The sequence below is a fragment of the Octopus bimaculoides genome, chromosome 5 (assembly GCF_046866305.1).
Source record: "Octopus bimaculoides isolate indiv1 chromosome 5, ASM4686630v1, whole genome shotgun sequence".
Taxonomy (NCBI): domain Eukaryota; kingdom Metazoa; phylum Mollusca; class Cephalopoda; order Octopoda; family Octopodidae; genus Octopus; species Octopus bimaculoides.
The window spans coordinates 111,383,106-111,403,960 of NC_142932.1; the positions used below are offsets into that span (position 1 = coordinate 111,383,106).

Sequence of the window (20,855 nt, forward strand, 5' to 3'; positions counted from 1 at the left end):
TGTTTGCCTTAAAGGAGAGTACAAAAACCTTCATCTCCAGAACTTTTTTTTTTCTTAAATGCAGTTATATTGGAATTGTCTGAAATAGTAAGAAACATTGTTCTGTGAACAAGATAGACAACCAACTGTTTTTCTCTGTCCAACTTAGCACTTCCACCAAAATTGTCATTTTTATTAGCAAGACTGTTCAGTTATAAAAATATTCTATCCATGCAAACTTCAAAATTTTAAATTTACCCACCTCTATCAGCACAAGAGGAAAATGCAAATTAGTTTTTATAAATAATATCTCAAAATATTAATGATATAGTGAAACTTCTTCTGATAAATATAAAAATTGCAACAGAAATTTACAATTGGATGCACTTAAGGAAAATAGATAAACTACCTTGATTAATGAGATATAGATTTATTACATCACATGTATATATCTAGTCGATGAATGAAAGGTGGTATAGTGATTTGAATGATGGTTATTTTAATGACATTTCTTAATAGAGGCAAAGTAACCGATCCTTGAGGTGTCATCAATATTCCTGCCACTACTGCAGATATGAGCAGAAGACTTAAAGGCAAGAGTCTGGTATGGCTCATGGACACTTGCGTTCCACACAGCCTTTCCCTCCTTCTTCGTACTCCTGCTTGGAAATCCACATCTGTTGAAAGGAACCCTGCAAAAGAGAAACACTTTGAAATCAGTTATGTGTTTATAGTCACCATTACATCTTTTCTCTAGAATGGTTAAACCACCCTTTTTAATGGTCAGTGTATCATATGTAATACACAGAATATATTTTGATGGCATCCATGTATCATAGATGATACACATTCCCAATTTTTTTTCAACCATTAGAGTAACTTGGGATTTACAAAAGGAAAACTTTATAGAAAATATGAAACAACTAAAAACAAACAGGAAAGCTTGGGACAAGCAAAAAATTTTTTAAAAAAAAATGATCTAACACAAAAGCATATGCCCCCTACCTCTTCAAGGAGCCATAAAACATTGCATGTAAGGAGTTTCTCAAGGAATGTTTCTTCGTTAGATTAGTAAAACCTGAAGACCCAAGAGAGCAAAGAAAATTTTAAAATTAAAATCCTTCAACGATTATCAAAACAAAAAAATATTTTCCTACATTGGTAGGTAGCCTGATTGAGATGGCTTTGGCAACATCAATGTTGCAGAATATGCTAACATCATCATTCTTTGCACAAGAAAAAGTTATTTTGGAAACTTATCAAAGAGCACAAACTGTTTTACTTTGGTCATGCAGTAGGTTCTAGTCTGGTTTGCTTGGTCTCTATGGTTGGATTCCCTTCCACTTTACGGTGAGTGCTTTTAACATGCCACCAGCACAAGTCCGGTAAGTTTGGGGGAGGAGTAAGTCAATTACATTGATCCAGGTGCTTAATCGGTACTTATTTTATCAATGTCCGAATGGATGAAATGCAAAGTTGACCTTGGTGGAGTTTGAACTCAGTGTAAAGACAGACATGTCACTAAGCATTTGGCTCCAGTATGCATATAATTCTGCAAGCTCACTGCCTAACATATTAAGAAAGGAAGATTCACAAACTGTTGGCCACTATTTCTTAACTGGTGACACTTGTATTAACATCTTTTCTATGCTTGAATGGGTCAAATAGAAATTATTAAAGCAGCTTTTCTACACAGCTGAATGCCCTTCCTGTTGCCAACCTTCACTTGTTTCTTCCCCATGGCCAAATGTTTTTTTTTAAATTTGTTTTACAGAAAACTGGAAAAACATTAATTGTACAATGGTGATGTTTATTTACAACCATAATATGTCAACATGAGGGGCACAAACACATACACAGAAGCTTCTTTCAGTTTGTCTATCAAATCCACTCACAAGACTTTAGTCAGCCTGGGGCTGTAGTAAAAGCCACTTGTGCAAAGTGTTGTATTGTGGGATTAGACTCAAGACCACATGGCTTTAACTACATAGCCACTCCTGCACTTAATTGATGGAGATAATTAATAATAGTTGTCCTTTGCAACATTATGAATCCGTTCTTTGCCAGAAGCCCCAGTAATGTATGATACGATGCAAAATCTGAGAGTAAATATGATTTTTATGAATCACAAGGAAAAAAAATATAGAATGATGTCTTCCTCGTCAGTCATAGCCTACCCATCCGTCTATATCAGATACAGTTTCTCAATCCACTCAATAAAAAATATGACATCATAAGCTCATCTGCTTTCAACAATTCCCAATTTCATACACCCAGTTTATATTAACTAGTTGTCCTTGGTTACTCCACAAGATATATAATAAAAAATTTTTTAAAAAAAGGGCAAAATTCACAAGAAACAAAGACTCTTGTCTCATTAGCCAAAATTCTAATATTCTTAACATCGCTAAAACTGCATCAAAAATAGTTTTTCTCCCTTCATTAAACGATGATGATGATGATGATGATTGCCAAAAAATATTCCTTCAAAGTATATGTTGCTTCTAAGTAAACATCAAAATATGATCTACAATGAAGAACTCTCATTATCTGGGATGGAATATTTCCTTCAATTATTGGCATGTCGCCACTAATTGAGCAAATCATTTTTTATTGAAATCCTTCACTATCTTTTTTATTTTCATTCTCAAACACACACATATTGAAGAATGAGATAGCATAATGGTTAATCAATGCTTAGAACTCCATGTAAATCCATGTATAGCCAAATTCCAATCAGGTATTAAACATAATTTTTCATCTGATTTTCTTCCGGTACTTATATACATTAGAATAATTTAGAGTGTATATGTGGGAGCAGAAAAAACAGGAGATTTAGCTTGTTTATTACAACATCATAAATTACATAATCCTTACATGTGTTTCATGAGTGAATACTACTCTTGTGTAGTAATTGTTATGTAGATGACTGCATAATCACAATGAGATGCCAGATCTTCAAAAGAAAATAGTAATTTAATCTATTGTTATTTACCAACCTCAGTTACTTGGAAGATCCAGTGTTTCAATGTTATTCAATCATCTACATAATTACTGTACGACATACAAGTATTTGCTAGTGAAATATGTGTAAAGATTACATAATTTATGATGTCTTATGATAATAAAAAGGCAAACTAAATCCCGTTTTATTCTGCTCTTGGAGATATATATAGGTAAGAAGATGTCAAAGAGCATATAAATAACAGGTACATAAAATGATTGCTCAGAATAAACCAAGTGCCTCAACTAATGCCAATGTTAAGTGAAGGGATGAAGGATGCATAAATAAGACTTGGCTATGGTCAGGCTGATGTTGTAACAAACTATGAACAAGTGTGCTAATATTTTGTTCTATTATATATGTATAATCATCATTTAATGTCCGTTGTCCATGCTGGCATGGGTTAGACGATTTGACTAGGGTTGGCAAGCTGAGGGGCAGCACCAGATTCCAGTCTGATTTGGCATGGTTTCCACGACTGGATGCCCTTCCTAACACCAACCACTCTGAGAGTGTAATAGGTGCTTTTATGTACCAGTATCTACCACAACTATGATTTCACTTGGCTTGATGGATCTTCCTTGTGAAGCAGAGCACACACACACACACACACACACACACACACATATATATATATATGAATTCCGGGTAGAGGTAGGGGTCCACCAAGGTTCCGTCCTCAGCCCCCTATTATTTACCATAGTCCTCCAGGCAATCACAGAGGAGTTCAAGACAGGTTGCCCCTGGGAGCTCCTCTATGCTGATGACCTTGCCCTAATTGCGGAGTCACTATCAGAACTAGAGGAGAAGTTTCAGGTGTGGAAGCAAGGTCTAGAATTGAAGGGCCTTAGAGTCAACCTAGCTAAAACCAAAATCCTAATAAGTAGGAAGGTAGATAAAACACAAACCCCTTCAGGTAGATGGCCCTGCTCAGTATGTAGAAAAGGAGTAGGTAGTAACTCTATAAGATGTACCCGGTGCAAGCTATGGACACATAAGAGGTGCAGCAACATCAAAGGCAGGTTAACTAGCAAGTTAGTTTTTGTTTGTGGCAGATGTTCAGGTGCAATAAAGACTGCAAACAAACAGGAAACAACTTCTATCTCATTCCAGGGTGAAAAACTAGAGGTAGTCGATAGCTTCCGCTATCTGGGCGACCAAGTTAGTAGTGGGGGTGGGTGCGCTGAAAGTGTAGCTGCTAGAATAAGAATAGCCTGGGCAAAGTTTAGAGAGCTCTTACCCCTGCTGGCGACAAAGGGACTCTCACTCAGAGTAAAAGGCAGACTGTATGACGCATGCGTACGAACAACCATGCTACATGGCAGTGAAACATGGGCTGTAACTGCTGAGGACATACGTAAGCTCGCAAGGAATGAAGCCAGTATGCTCCGTTGGATGTGTAATGTCAATGTGAATACCCGTCAGAGTGTAAGTATCTTGAGAGAAAAGCTGAACATTAGAAGCATCAGTTGTGGCGTGCAAGAGAGACGATTGCGCTGGTATGGACATGTGGTGAGAATGGAGGAGGATAGCTGCGTGAAAAAGTGCCACACCCTAACAGTTGAGGGAACCCGTGGAAGAGGTAGGCCCAGGAAGACCTGGGCTGAGGTGGTGAGGCAAGACCTTCGTACATTGGGCCTCACCGAGGCGATGACTACGGACCGAGACCTTTGGAAATGGGCTGTGCGTGAGAAGACCCGGCAAGCCAAGTAAGATCGTTGCCAGTGCCCCTGGACTGGTTCTTGTGCGGGTGGCACATGAGATGCACCATTTTGAGCGTGGCCGTTGCCAGTACCGCCTGACTGGCTCCTGTAGGATTTTCGAGCGAGATCGTTGCCAGTGCCCCTGGACTGGCTTGTGCGGGTGGCACATAAAAGACACCATTTCGAGCGTGGCCGTTTTCGTGCGGGTGACACGTAAAAGCACCCACTACACTCTCTGAGTGGTTGGCGTTAGGAAGGGCATCCAGCTGTAGAAACTCTGCCAAATCAGACTGGAGCCTGGTGTTGCCATCCGGTTTCACCAGTCCTCAGTCAAATCGTCCAACCCATGCTAGCATGGAAAGCGGACGTTAAACGATGATGATGATGATGATGATATATATCCTTCCCTCTCCACCACCAACCATCCACACTTCTGCATGCACCATAAGGAGATGTGTTACTTAGTAAATTAACAGACCACCTATCTCTCTTTCTTTCTCTATATAATGGACTAACCAGTAGCAGCTCATTTACTTAAAGCAGTAACACTTATACTTACAATGCTAACATTACACTCACCCCCAGTAGGAGCAACAATTTTAACATGTTTGAATGATGGTAGGTTAAAGTGAGAACAACTGATGTGACATGTCTGTTATCAAGCGATCACTGAAACCTTTTCAGGTGCTGAATACCATCACTCCTCTTTCCCATGTTTCCTCCCACGTCCCTTTCTCAGTTTTCAGAGTTGACACTGTCAATGTAGGCACATTGACAAGTAGGGCTAGTGAGATTGTTGAGATGCTTGAACGGAGGCATGTTGATGTATGCTGCATCCAAGAGGTAAGGTGGAGAGGAGCTTCAGCCAGGTTCTTCGCAGGCAAAACACATAGGTATAAAATCTTCTGGGAAGGTAACAGCGACAGGGTAGGTAGTGTGAGCATACTACTTGCTAAGAAATGGGTGGATAAGGTCATAGAGGTAGTCAGAGTATGCAATAGAGTGCTTAAGCTCAAGCTAGTCTTGCAAAATAGTATAGTGACAATTATCTTTGCCTATGCCCCACAAGCGAGCCTACCAAATGAACAGAAGGACCACTTTTATGATATTCTTCTGCAGGCCACCTCAAAGACAAGTGACAATTATCTCATCTCCGTGGTTGGAGATTTCAATGGGCATGTCGGACGGCAGCCTGGTATCTTTCATGGCGTCCATGGGACTGGTCTCTGAAATGAAAAGGGAACAAGGCTACCGGAGTTCTGTGATGCAAAGAACCTATTGATCTGCAACACCAACTTCAGGAAGCCTGTTAGCCACCTGATAACTTACCAATCAGGTGACTGTGCTAGCCAGATTGATTACATTCTCACCAGACAGCAGGATACCTGGTTGCTCTTAAATACAAAGACCCTCCCTGATGAATAATGTACCCCCCAGTGTAGACTAGTCATTAGTGATTTTAGACACCAGACCAGAAGGATGCCAAGTAGCAGACCAATCTGGAAAAGAAGGATTTGGAAGTTTAAAGACCCTTCATATGGTCAGAGATTTAGTGACATCCTAATTGAGAAATTTGATGAGAGAGGATCATCTACAAATTTGTGACATAGAGGGCAACTGGGAATTCCTGTGAGACAGCTTGCTGAGTGCTACAGACCAAATCTGTGGCTGGTGCAAAGTCCCATCCAGACCTAGGGTAACGTGGTGGTGGAATGATGTGGTAGACAGGGCCATTAAAGCAAAGAAACAGGCCTGAAAAATGGGGGTAGCAAGGAACTGTATCAGATTGCCAGAAGGGAAGTTAGGAGACAGGTATATCTAGCCAAGGGAGAAGCAGAAAAGAAGTTTACCTATATTCAGCAACATGAGGACCAAAGAACTGAAGTGTTTCAGATTGCAAGATAGAGTGTGAGAGAAATGTGGTCTGCATGAATGATGGTGCACTTGTATTTAATGATTTTACAAAGAAAGAGGCTTGGAAATGCCTTTATGAAAGACTACTGAACATGGAGAATGAATGAGAGGAGGAGAGTCTGCCAAATGTTGACCCAATTGAGGGACCAGCTACCCAAATCGACAGTATCTTGGTAGATAAAGCAATTAAGGATATGAAGACAGGAAAGCCCCTGGCCCATCAGGAATCACTGTTGAGATGCTTAAAATATCCAGTGGTGTGAGTTATGGTCTAGTTGCCTGTATTGTAAATCAGGTGGTTCACAAAGGAGTCATACCTAATGACTGGTGTAGCAGCACCATAGTCAACTGCTGCAAAGATAAAAGTGATGCCTAAATAGAGAGGATCACCACTGATGCTATATTTCTGGTAAGATGAGGGTTGGCAATGAGTACAGCAAAGAATTCAGTGTACAAGTAGGGGTTCACCAAAGATTGGTGCTCAGTCCCCTCTTGCTCACGATAGTCATTAACCAAGCAAAAACCTAAGTGTTAGTAAGTAGGAAGGCAGACAAATCACAAATCCCTTCAGGTAGATGGCTCTGCCCAATCTGTAGAAAAGGCATAGGTAGAGACTTCATAAGATGCACCCAGCGTAAGCTTTGGACACAGAAAAGGTACAGCAATATCAGAGGAAGGTTAACAGAGAAACTAGCTTTTGTATGTGGAAGATGCACAGGTACAATAAATGCTACAAATGTCCAGAAAATAGACTGCTTCCATTATCTAGGTGACCAAGTTAGTAGCAGAGGTGAATGCTCCGAGAGTGTAGCTGTGAGAATAAGATTAAGCTGGGCAAAGTTCAGGGAGCTCCTACCTCTGCTGACAACAAAGAGCCTTTTTATCAAAGTGAAAGGCAGATTGTATGATGCCTGTGTGTGAACAGATTTGCTACATGGTAGTGAGACATGGGTTGTGACAGCCAAAGACATGTGTAGACTTGAAAGAAATGAAGCCAGTATGCTTTGCTGGATGTGCAATGTCAGTGTGTATGTTCGACAGAGTGTAAGCATCTTGAGAGAAGATAGGCAAAAGTGGAATCATATGTATTGTGCAAGAGAGACAACTGCACTGGTATGGTCATGTGATGCATATGGATGAGGACAGCTGTGTAAATAAGTGCCGATCTCTGACTGTGGAGGGAACCTGTGGTAGAGGTAGACCCAGGAAGACATGGGACAAGGTGGTGAAGCACGATCTTCGAACTTTGAGCCACCCAGAGGCAATGACAAATGACCGAGACCTTTGACGATATGCTGTGCTTGAGAGGGCTCGTCAAGCCATGTGAAATCTTAATCGTGGCTGATGCTGGTGTCATGTAACTGGCACCTGTGCAGGTGGCATGTAAAGAACACCTTTTGAGCACTGGGCCTCACAGAGGCAAAGTGGCTGATTTCCTTTCAAATGTTGGACCTCACAGAGGCAATGACTGAGACCTTTGGCATTATGTCATGCTTGAGAAGAAGCCCCATCAAACCAAGCAAAATCGTAGTCATGGCAGATACCAGTGTCACACAAATGGCACGTAAAGCACCCATTACACTCTCGGAGTGGTTGGCATTAGGAAGGGCATCCAGCTGTAGAAAACCATGCCAAATCATATTGGAATCTAGTGCAGCCTTCCAGCTTGCCATCCCCAGTCAAACCAGTCAACTCATGCCAGCATGGACAATGGACATTAAATGATGATGATGATATATATTTATATATCTTCTTTGTAATTCATTGATATAACATTTTGCTATCCAACTGTGTGCATTAATATTATTTCAAGTCCTTCCGGAACAGAGCTGATTCCCAAAATGCCATTCCTGTCTATTTTCACAATTTCAATTAAACTTGAACCTAGATCAATCAGTGATGTTATTCTTTCTCAGACATAAGGACTGCATCTTAAATCACTTCTATAGATCACTGAAATATTCTTTTGCCTTACCTGCAACATTTAAGTATCCATAAAATACTTATAAAGACAATGTAAAAATGTAAGATAACATTTAAATTACATACCAGAGAGGCGAGAATTGATCCACCAATCCAACTGCTAAACCGTCTTTCAACAGTTCCTGTTGCAGCTATTATTTTTAATCTCATGCTCTGTAAAATAGAAATAACAAAAATGTTTTCTCAGTAATTATAAGTGAAAAACAACAAAATTAACAAAATATCAAATTGCAGTCACTTCTGAAAAGACATTAGTGTGTAACTGGTGAAAATGAGAATTTCGTGCAGTAAAAGAAAGAGAGAGGATGACAAAAGTACGGTACTTAAAGGAGTTATTAATAGAATTCTAATTATATTAAACAATAATGATTTCTCACATTATATGGTCACAAATTTTGTAGGAAATTACTTTGACTGAATCAATCTGAAGGCGTCTCTAGAATGAATCAATCTGAAGACGTCTCCAGAATGAAAGTGCTGATGCGGAGTTTTGTATACTGGCCAAAGTATGGACAAGGAAGTTAAAAACCTGGTAAAAGGCTGCAGATCATGTGCGCTAGCAGTGAAACTCCCTACTAAATGTGAACCTTGGCCAGAAGTGAAAATACCACAGACCCGATTGCATATTGATTTTGCAGGCCCGGTAAATGGATATTATTACTTAATAGTGGACAGCTACACAAAATGGCCTGAGGTCGCAAGATGTAAACGATTAACCTCATTTACAGTAACAAACTTCTTACAAGAGTTGTTCACAAGATTTGGTGTACCAGATATAATTGTCTCTGATAACAGAACACAGTTTGTATCCTGTGCGTTTAAAAGATTCTGTGAGATGTTCACATTAGAACATAAAACTATCGCACAGTCCCACCCTAGATCGAATGGAAGGTCCAAACGGATCATGGACACTTTTAAGAGAGCTTTAAAGAAAGATAATAAGGAAGCCATGGATGAGGTCGTGATCCAACAATTCTTATGGGTATATAAGGTAACTCCAAGCCCAAATGTGCCAGAAGGAAGTTCACCAGCAGAATAAATGTTTGCCAGAAAGATGAAGTCAGTATTCAATAAACTGTTACCAGTGGTATACAAAGTACATGCTAGTAAAGATCTGCCAAAATTCTTTAGAATCAGTGATAAGGTATATGTAAGAATGTACAAAAATGGCAAGCAATACTGGGAAAGAGAAATTATAACATACATAGGAAGAATGCTGTATGGTGTAAGAATCAGAAATGGAATGGAAAGGAGACATAGAAATCAGCTTAAGGTAAGAGTCATAGAAAAGGAAGCAACAAGAGTAGAAATACCAATGGATTGGCCATATGACAATTTTCAGGTTCCAACAGTTACAAGAAGTACAAGAAAAGGGAAGAACGCCAAACTCCTAAAAGCAAACCCTAAGTAGAAAAGATATTGAGTATATATATATATATATATATATATATATATATATATATATATATATATATATATATATATATGTAGTTGAGGCAGGGTGAATAAAAGAAATTGATTGTCAAATAAAAAAAATTAAAAGGGGAAATGTTGTGTAGTGAAACTGTACGCTTCTCCCAGTAAAAAGTGGTAGTAGCCAGCCATTATAAATAGACCAGTAGCCGGTCAAGAGAAGGTCAAAGGTCAAGAGTATAGGAAGACTGTTGATAGTTGTGCTTGTGCTGATATAGTAATTATATCCCGACACTGAGTAGATGTTATAAACAACCCAACCTTTTGAGGATAATAACACTTTATGACTGGGGGTCATACAGTGCTAGATAGAATCATTCTATCAATAACTTCAGAATATAACAATATCTGTCAGAGCAACAACAATCATCAAAAGACAGATACAACAGTGGCAAAAGACCGCTTTACAATACCTTCCTAATGCCAACCACTTTACAGAGGATATTGGGTGCTTTTCTTTCATGGCACCAGAACTAGTGAGGTTACCTTGCAGTTTGCAGGACCATGATCCTTCAGGGAGGAGGAGGATCTGCATGTCTACTCACAATTAATAGGGAAAGAGAGAAAAGGAAAAAGAGAAAATGATCAGTAGGAGCTGCAGGAGACAGACAATGGCAATGAGGTGCCTAAGTGGCCAACACAAGGTGAGTAAAAAGCAGATGAATGGTTTGCAAGATTGTATGGGAGGGAGATGAGGGGATGGGAAGGAAAACTATCAAAATAGGTAAGGCTGAAGGGTGGAGTGAACCAAGAAGTGTATTTGGAACATCAATATGGAAAAAAAGAAACTGGCATGAAAGTGCAATTATGAAAGGCTGTTGAATGTGGGGAATGCATGGAATAAGCAAGGATTACCATATGTTGACCCAATAAAGGGACCAGCAATTCAAATTGACAAATATGAAGGAGGAAAGCCATGGGTCATCGGGGAGATGTTTAACCCTTTAGCATTTAAACTGGCCAGATCTAGTTTCTCACACCTATTCTTAAAATATACAATCACATCATTGAAATCTCAAAGCTACGAGATAATACAAGATTAATTCAAAACAATGTGAATAAATAAGTATTACATTTGACAGTAATCTGAATGCTAAAGGGTTAAAATATCTGAGGAAATGGGATACAAGATTATTATCCAGATAGTTAATCAAGTCATTCAGGAAGGTATCATACCTAATGACTGGTGTAGCAGTATCATTGTAAACTACTAAAAGAGCAAAAGTGATGCCTTAGAGAAAAGCAACTATGGGGGAATCAAACTTCTAGACCAAATTATGAGGGTCACAGAGAAAGTCATAGCCCAACTGATCTATGATAGAGAAGAAGCATCACATGCAACCTTCTGAGACAAGTGCAGGAGAAATACCTGGCTAAGAATAAACAGCTACACCTGGCTTTCATTGATCTGGAGAAAGCATTTGACAGAGCACCATGCTCATATAATTTGGTGGGCACTGAGGAAACTAGGTGTAGACGAATGGCTTGTGCAAGCAGTACAAGCTATGTACAAGGATGTGGTAAGTAAAGTGAGAGTTGGCAATGACTTTAGTGTGAAGGTGGGAGTCCATCATGGTTCAGTCCTTAGTCTTCTCTCATTTATCATAATCTTACAAACCATCACAGAGAATTTTCTGACTGGCTGTCCATTGGAACTCCTATATGCTGATGCTCTAGTTCTCATACCTGAATCTATAGGGGAAGTAGAGAAGAAATTCCAGGCATAGAAGCTAAACCCGAAATTGTGAGGCCTAAAGACAAACTTAGCAAAAGGTTTTAGTAAGGAGGAAAGAAGGCAGGATCCTGTCTTGCTCACCAATGATATCTAAATACAAACAATTTATCTGAGCCTAATCAACAGACTATGAAGTAGGGGATCTCAAATGCATTCTATAATATTTACAAATAAAAATTAGAGTGGTTTGTTCATAATTAAGAAACTCTTGAAGAATATATGGTTTCGGTAGTTCTTTATCTTGACACAAAAACCAAACTGCAGTTTAGTTTGAAGCTTTTATAATGCCTCTCTCCAGTGCATATCCATTGCCTATATAGCAGTTCACTATGATACTATTATACTAATTACTGGGGACAACATTGCCCTGCACTGTCAGATTGACTAAGCAACAAACAGATTTACATAGTTTCATGTCTTCAATATCTCGATAGCTTTTCCAAATGGACCTGCTACTTTTCCTATCTTCATCTCACAGAAAGCTATAGCAACCACACTAAAATTAACCTCAATAGTTAGCCCATCTATTAGTTCCACTGCCACAATTATCATCATCATGTAACGTACATTTTCCATGCTGGCATGGGTTGGATGGCTTGATAGGAACTGGCAAGGCAAGGAGCTGTACCAGGTTCCACAGGTTTTGGCTTAGTTTCTACAGCTGGAAGCCCTTCCTAACACCAACAACTTTACAGAGTGTACTGGGTGCTTTCACATGGCACCAGCACCAGAGCATTTTATGTGGCACCAGCACCAAAACTTTGTACGTGGAATCAGCACCAAATCGTATTTGTTACTCAACAAACTATCCTAATAACATATATGTCTCTTTCTTTTCATTGGAGCCAAGCGAACTGGAATTGTTTTAGACAAACTTCTGCCCAAACTGACTCACATGAACACACTACTTTACTATTCAGAACAATCCATGCCTCTCATTAGCAAACTTCAACATCTCTCCTCAAAGGAGGTGGAGACAAAACCAAACAGAAAATTATTTTAAATAATTACAACTGGATTAAAACTGACTTATAAAAAGGCAAAGATTTTAATTAATTGGTAAACAAAATAAATATTTCTTTATGGATTGAAATCCAAAGGTACAACATAAAACTGCTGAGGACAAAAACAGCACATCAGCAGAAAGAACAAATAAACAAAAGAAAACAAAAAAGAAAAAATAAACCCTTCCATTTAAGTGAAAATCAAGGATATAAGTACAGAATGCAATGCTATCAAAATAAAATTCTTCTTTGAGGTTATCAGTAACATTGAGCGGAGCTGATAAATTTGAAAGGAAGTGAAAACTGACTGAGTAGTTCTGATCTAAAAGTAAAACCAAAAAGTTTTATAATCATTGCAGAAGGTTACCCAGAAGAAGCATTCTGAAAAATAGACTAAATGGGACATGGCAAATGTAAATTATGCAACAAATATCAGGAAACAATTAATCATATTTTGTCAGGCAGAGTCTAAGCCAGATTTCAAACATAACTATGACAGAGTAAGAAGTGTGTGTGTGTGTAAAACCACTGATGAAAATGTACATGATACCAAATTTTGACCCAACAACAATCAGAACAAGTCTTTAACCCTCTAGCATTTAAACTAACCAGATCCAGCCCTAATATTCTGCCTGTTCTAAGTTCAATCAAGCCAGATCAGGCCTTTTACACTTACCCTACAATATCGTAAATAAAAACAAAAAACAACCACATGATCGAAATCTTGAAGTGACATTAACATGTATGGTTATTTTAAAACAATGAGAATAAATAAGCATTACATTTGACAGAGTAATCTGAATGCTAAAGGGTTAAAACTTTCATTGAAGATAGCTATTTCAACATATTTGCAAAAACTGATTAGAAAATTACCGATCATTGATAGTGTAGGTATGGCAGTGTGGTTGATAAGTTAACTTCACGATCACAAGGTCTAAGGTTCAGTCCTACTGACAGATGGAAACTGTACAAAGTCATTCATGTGTGGGTGTGTGTGTGTGTATCTTTTATTTGTTTCAGTCATTAGACTGTGGCCATGCTGGGGCACTGGCTTTAAGAATTTTAGCCAGATGAATCGACCCCAGTACTTGTTTTTCTTTTTTAAGTTTGATACTTATTCTATCAGCCTCTTTTGCCAAACTGCTAAGTTACGTGGAGATAAACACACCAACACAGGTGTCAAGTAGTGGTGGGGAACACAGACACAAAGACACACACACACATCCGTTTTCAGCGCTTTACATTAAAAAAAAAAAAAATCACTGAGTCAGAGACAATTATGTTCAATGATGTTTCCCTATCAAAAAATCATCTGGTAGCACTGCACTTCCGAAAACAAGTGGAACAAAACCTCATGCCATGATAATATACTAGTTATAAAAAAAACAAAAAAACAAACACATGTAAAATGAACAACAGAACAAACAAATGAATAGAGTTAAGATGTTTTTCTTTATCAATATATTGATTACACTAAGCAGAATACCATTTGGGAAGAAAAACTATCAAACTATGAAAAACCAAGAGACTGGGCTAAAATGTATGAGCGACATGCATATAGAATATTTAACCGTCATAGGAATATAAGATGTAGCTAAAAACAAACATAAAAAAAAGCAAAATAACATTCTGTTTACATATACCACCACTAATAATAAATAATTATAATAATAATAATAATAATAATAATGGTTTCAAATTTTGCCACAAGGGCAGCAATTTGAGGAAGGGGTTAAGTTGATAACATCAACTCCAGTGTTTAAGTGTTAGTTATTTTATCAACCTCGAAAGGATGAAAGGCAAAGTCGACCTCAGCAGAATTTGAACTCAGAACATAGCAGGAGACGAAATACCGCTAAGCATTTCACCCGGTATGCTAATGATTCTGGCAGCTCGCTGCCTTAATAATAATAAGCCTTTCTATAGGCACAAGGCCTGAAATTTTGGGGGAGGGGGTAAGCTGATTACATTGACCCCATTGCTCCACTGGTACTTATTTTATTGAACCCTGAAAGGATGAAAGGCAAAACTGACCACAGTGGAATTTGAACCCAGAACATAAAGACAGACGAAATGCCACTAAGTGGCTCATGATTCTGTCAGCTTGATAATAATATTCTGCCCAATACCACAGATTTGCTTGTCAGATGTTTGACCATAACCAGTTGAGCATGTCCCTTAGTGGCTGATGATGTATGCATGTCTGATCACGAGCAGAAGTAGTGAGAGAGAATCATAGCCATGTGTTGAGAAGGGTTCTTTGGAGTTTGGATAATTCACCTCTGGAAACATGGGCATTTCATTCAACATCCTTAAACAACCCTTATTCAGGGACCTTTTGAGCAGGATGAGCTACTCAACCTGAAGAAAATTCTAACTGGGCCCCACCTGCAAGGTCATGCACTGTTTATCTTGATATGAGATCACCATGTCATGCACATATATGGTTGTGATGCATGTGCCTAGTGTACCCTTAAAAGACATGTAGTCATGATGGATATACTGGGCTTTGTATATTTTACCCCAGTGTCACTTTGATGGCATGTACTGCTCTCTCACTCATTAATAATAATAATAATGATGATGATGATGATGATTTCAATCTTTGGCACCAGGCCAGCCAATTTCAGGGGAGGAAATAAGTCAATTACATTGACACCAGTACTTGATTGCTACTTTATAGATCTCGAAAGGATGCACGGCAATTTCAAACATAAACAGCTGTCAGAAATGTCACTAAGTACGTTATCTGCTGCACTGTTAATTCTGCTAGCTTGGCACTGTTAATATATTTTTAAATTTCGGCACAATGCCAGCAATTTCAGAGGTGCAAGTAAGTCAATTACATCAACTGGTACTCTTTTTGTTAACCCCCACCACCAAAAAGAAAAAACAAAAAAAAAGGATGAAAGGCAATGTTAACTTGGTAGAATTTGAACTCAGAATGTAAAGAGCCGGAAGGAAAACAGTTAAGCATTTTGTCTAACATGTTAACAATTCAGCCAGCTCATCATTTAAAAAATAATTGTTGTTATTCCACTCATCTCACCACATAGTTCTTCTCTCTACACTATCTCATTAACTAAATAACTTGTAGAGTACCAAGATGCTTCATGCCTTTCAGTCTCTCAGTAACACTAATGGACTTACTGTTTATTCTGTCTCCATCTCATAAATTGCCATACCAGCCACGTTCATCATCATTTGGCATCTGCTTTCCATGCTGGCATGGGTTGAATGAAATTGGTAAGCTGGAGGGCTACACCAGGTGCCAGTCTGATTTGGCATCTGTATATATAAAAGGCAGGATGTGTGTGTGTGTGTGTGTGCGTGTGCGTGTGTGATTCTGCCAGCCGCCACCTTAATAATAACAATCCTTTCTACTAAGAGCACAAGGCCTGAAATTTTGTGGGAAGAGGCAAGTTGATTACATCAACCCTAGTACTCAACTGGTATTTAATTTATTGACCCTGAAAGGATGAAAAGCAAAGTCAACCTCGGCAGAATTTGAACTCATAACATAGCAGCAGACGAAATACCACTGAGCATTTTCCCAGCATGCTAACGATTCTGTCATCTCGCCATAATAATAATAACAATAATAATGATGATGATAATAATGGCAGATAACAAACAGACAAATTGGCCATTTATAATCAAAGCCCACTAGATAATTAAGTGTTATGAGAGATATATCAATCCTAAGAGGCAACAACAGATGTCTAAAGAGAAATAATCCAGACAAAGATTTAGAAATAGAGACAGCCAGAATATAGATACTGAAAATAGAAACAAAATCTAACACTGGGAGCAATGGAAATGGTAAAAAAAAGATAAATATATAAAAGATTCCATAATATAGAAATAAACAACATTATGATGAATGGTATTGATATAATGATCACAGATGCACATAAACAGCACATAAAAACATACACAAACTGTATATACATAAACACATACAGAAGCACTGTACATATACAAATACAGACACAAACATGCTCACAGACCATAAATACTCAAGACAAACTATACTCAGACGTGCAGCGAAATTTCACTGAGATATAATTACGAAGACAGTAAAAGTAATAATAATGGCTGTGTGGTAAGTAGCTTGCTAACCAACCACATGGTTCTGGGTTCATTCCCACTGCATGGCACCTTGGGCAAGTGCCTTCTACTATAGCCTCGGGCCAACCAAAGCCTTCTGAGTGGATTTGGCAGACGGAAACTGAAAGAAGCCCATTGTGTGTATATATATATATGTGTGTGTGTGTGTGTTTCCCCCCCACCATCGATTGACAACCGATGCTGGTGTGTTTACATCCCCGTAACTTAGCGGTTCAGCAAAAGAAAGCGATAGAATAAGTTCTGGGGTCAATTTGTTTGACTAAAGGTGGTGCTCCAGCATGGCTGCAGTCAAATGGCTGAAAGAAGTAAAAGAGTACTCTAGGCACAAGATCTTAAATTTTTGTGGGGAAGGGTGTAGTTGACCCCAGAGCTCAATTGGTACTAATTTTGTCAACGCCGAAAAAAATGAAAGGCAAAACTAATCTCGGCAGAATTTGAACTTAGATCATCAAAAGGGAGACATAATGCCACTAACAATTCAGCCAGTGAAGAAGAAGAAGAAGAAGAAGAAGAAGAAGAAGAAGAAGAAGGAGGAGGAGGAGGAGGAGGAGGAGGAGGAGGAGAAGAAAAGATTGTTTACTAACAAATTAAGAAGTGCTAACATTCATTCTTTCCTACAGTTTATCTGAAAGAATGACAATATGGTTTCACAGATTCAAAGCATACACAAGATGGTTTTATATATATATATGTATATATATATATATATATATAGTGTGTGTGTGTATGTATATATACATATAGAGGTGGGGGGGGGGCAGAGTTATTACTAAACCAAGTAGGCTTTTTACAATAGACAGGAAAGAAGCAACGCTTTTGACTGCCTAATTTGTTCTTAGATATTGGGACATTTAGACTTTATTTCAAATATACTGTGACCAAAGAAACAACAAAAGCATTAAGAATAAGGAAAAGAAAAAGAGCAATCAAGAAAAGTAAAGACAGAAGGAAGGAAAACAACAGATTGTGCTATTTGGAAAGAATAATTTTTCAAGAAACCTCACTATCAATTGTTCTTTTTTTTCTTTTTTTTTCTTTTTTTTTTTTGCTGACCCCAAACAAGAAATATGTTGGAATAAATCTACAATGGGCAAATTATATCCTGTATTAAAATGACTTAAATTGTCAAGAAATGACAGCCAATTTGAGAACAAATAATTCAGAGATAAGAAGAAAAGAAAAAAAACAACAACAAAAATTGGACAAGTGGTTTGGGAAATGTAATAATAGAGTTACTTTAAAAAAATATATACATTAACAAAAACACAATATCAAAAAGGACAAAGATACAGAAATGAAAAGAACCACCATCATCATCATTTTAATGTCTATTGTTCCAGGCTGGCATGGCTCAGATGGAATTTACTGAGCCAAATTTTCTATAGCTGGATGCCCCTTCCCATTGCCAATCTCATCTGTTTCCAACAAGGTTGTGGGATCAGAGTCGGAAACAATTAAGGAGTAGTCAGAGTCAGTAAAACCATACCGAGTCAGAGTCAGTATGGTTTTACTGACTCTGACTCACAATATCTTTATTCTTTAATATAAACTAGTTAAAACATATAAGTCTACTCAAAGTACAAGTGTATGTATATGCTTTATGAGATATGTAGACCACAATTACTTAATTACATAAAGAGGAGTCACAGTCGGAGGTGCCAATAGTAGAGGAGTTGGAGTCAAAGTTTTTTGTTTCGACTCCACAGCCCTGGTTTCCCAGCATGGTAATATTTCCCTAAGGCCAGATGTGTTTTTCAAGGAAGATTCAAAATGAATGATATTGCTTGTGCGATGGTGACACTTCTATACAACCATTACATGATGCTCAGACAAGGGGTCACATGCACATATATAAACATTTCTTTCCTTCCCTTTCTTTTCATATTGGAGTAGCCAAGTAATTCCTTTGTAGTAAGACACCTATTTCTATTTCTCTATTATACTTTAACCTCTCAACTGAGACACAGCCACCTCCCTCAATCCACTTCCTCTCCCAGCTGAGAAATCTTCGCCTCACAAGTTACTTGGCAATCCCACTGGTGCTGGTGCCACATAAAAAGCACCCAGAACACTCTGTAAAGTGGTTGGTGTTAGGAAGGGTACCCAGCTGCTGTACAAACCATGCCAAAACAGACAATGGAACCAGCTCTCTGGTTTGCCTAGCTTCTATCAAACCATCCAACCCATGCCAGTATGGAAGACAAACACTAAAATGATGATGACAAACATATATACATGCATACATGCACACCACACACAAGCTTCTTTCAGTCTCCGTCAACCAAATTCACTCACAAAACATTTGCCCTGAGCAGAGGTTCTCAACTGAGGTCCACATCACCCTTGGGGGTCCAGATAACATTTTGTTGTGAAAATCTCTATGCAATAAATTGGTTATACTTCTTCAATATACAAAATATTTAAAGAATTTATTTGAATACAATTTCTAATAATATTTAATTATAAAAATATAAGAGGATTTTTTAAACATCAAATGGTTATGGGGGGATCCAGTAGTGTAAGATAGGAATTAAAGGGGGGTCCAAAGGTTAAAAAAAAAAAGGTTGAGAAACACTGGCCTAGAGTATCGTGCAGTGGAGATGAACCTGAAACCACATGGTTGGGAAGTAAGCTTCTTAAACATAGTCATGCCTACATCTAAAAAACAAGCAGAAACACAATATACACACACACACACAATATACACACACACACACTATATATATATATATATACACACACACACATACACTATATATATATACACACACTATATACACATATACATATATATATATATATATATACACACACATGCACACACTATATATATATACACACACACTATATATACACACACACACACATATATGACAGTAGGGTGTGATTTGAAGGAAATTTACTATACGAGGTCTGATCAATAAGTATCTGGACTGTTGCCATAGTAACAAAGCTAAAGCATGCAGAGTAAAGCCACTTGGCACATATTGTGCCTTGAACTCTGCTGTACATGTGCACTAAGTTTTAGCATTCTAGCTCACTTCTGCTGTTTACAGCAGTGCTTGGAAGGAAGGTGTGTAGTGTGTGATCGTCACACTGACCATGAGAGAAAATTGTCATGATAATACCTGCTCAGAGGTCTACGCAAAGTTTCAGAAAGTGTATGAGCTGCCCACGAGTGTACAAGTGGTTCAGACATTTCCAAGATGGCTGAAAAAATATCGATATTGACAAAACGTTCTGGGAGACCCCAACCAGCAGAACTGAGAAAAACATTGCAGATGTGTGTGCAGCTGTGAGAGGAAATCATCGAATCACCATCCGTGAGCTATCAGAGGATATGCAGATTAGTTACGGTTCAGTTCAGTCCATTATCACTGAAGATTTGGGTACGAGACATATCTGCAAGTTTGTACCAAAACTGCTTTCAGCTGACCAAAAAGACACTCGGATTTCAGTTGCACAAGATCATGATTGTGTTGCAAGCGATGAAAACTTTTTGAAAACCTTGCATAGGCCTCTGAGCAGGTATTGCCAAGCTTTTGGTAAAATTTGCTCAACTTTCCGTCATGGTCAATGTGATGAGCACATGCTACACACCTTCCTTCCAAGCACTGCTGTAAACAGTGGAAGTGAGCTAAAATGTTAAAACTTAGTACACATGTACAGCAGAGTTCAAGATCAATCTGTGCCAAGCAGCTTCACTCTGTGTGCTTTAGCTTCATTACTATGGCAACAATCCATATACTTATTGATCAGACCTCGTATGTAGCAGTTCCAATACCAATGCAGAAGCTTTCCTTTGTTGGTTCAAAATAAACTTTGTTGTCATCATTCCATGTGAGTCATAGTCAACAAAATGAAGATCAAAAGCATTCATGCCATAACAATCCAGTCACTTGTATGCTATTATACAAACTACAAGTGTA

The 20,855-nt window shown here is 38.3% G+C and overlaps 1 protein-coding gene across 1 annotated transcript in view; it reads right to left on the bottom strand.

Moving 5' to 3' along the window:
• Positions 1-393: 393 nt before the first annotated feature.
• LOC106871757 (actin-like protein 6B) overlaps positions 394-20,855 on the bottom strand; it is a 103,513-nt gene continuing 83,051 nt past the window's right edge. Inside the window, exons 14-15 of the mRNA XM_014918392.3 lie at positions 8,650-8,736; positions 394-671 (exon numbers count right to left, since the gene is read on the bottom strand). Of these exons, the coding sequence (XP_014773878.1) occupies positions 591-671; positions 8,650-8,736 (168 nt within the window). The 3' untranslated portion in view covers positions 394-590. The remainder of the gene's footprint in view (positions 672-8,649; positions 8,737-20,855) is intronic.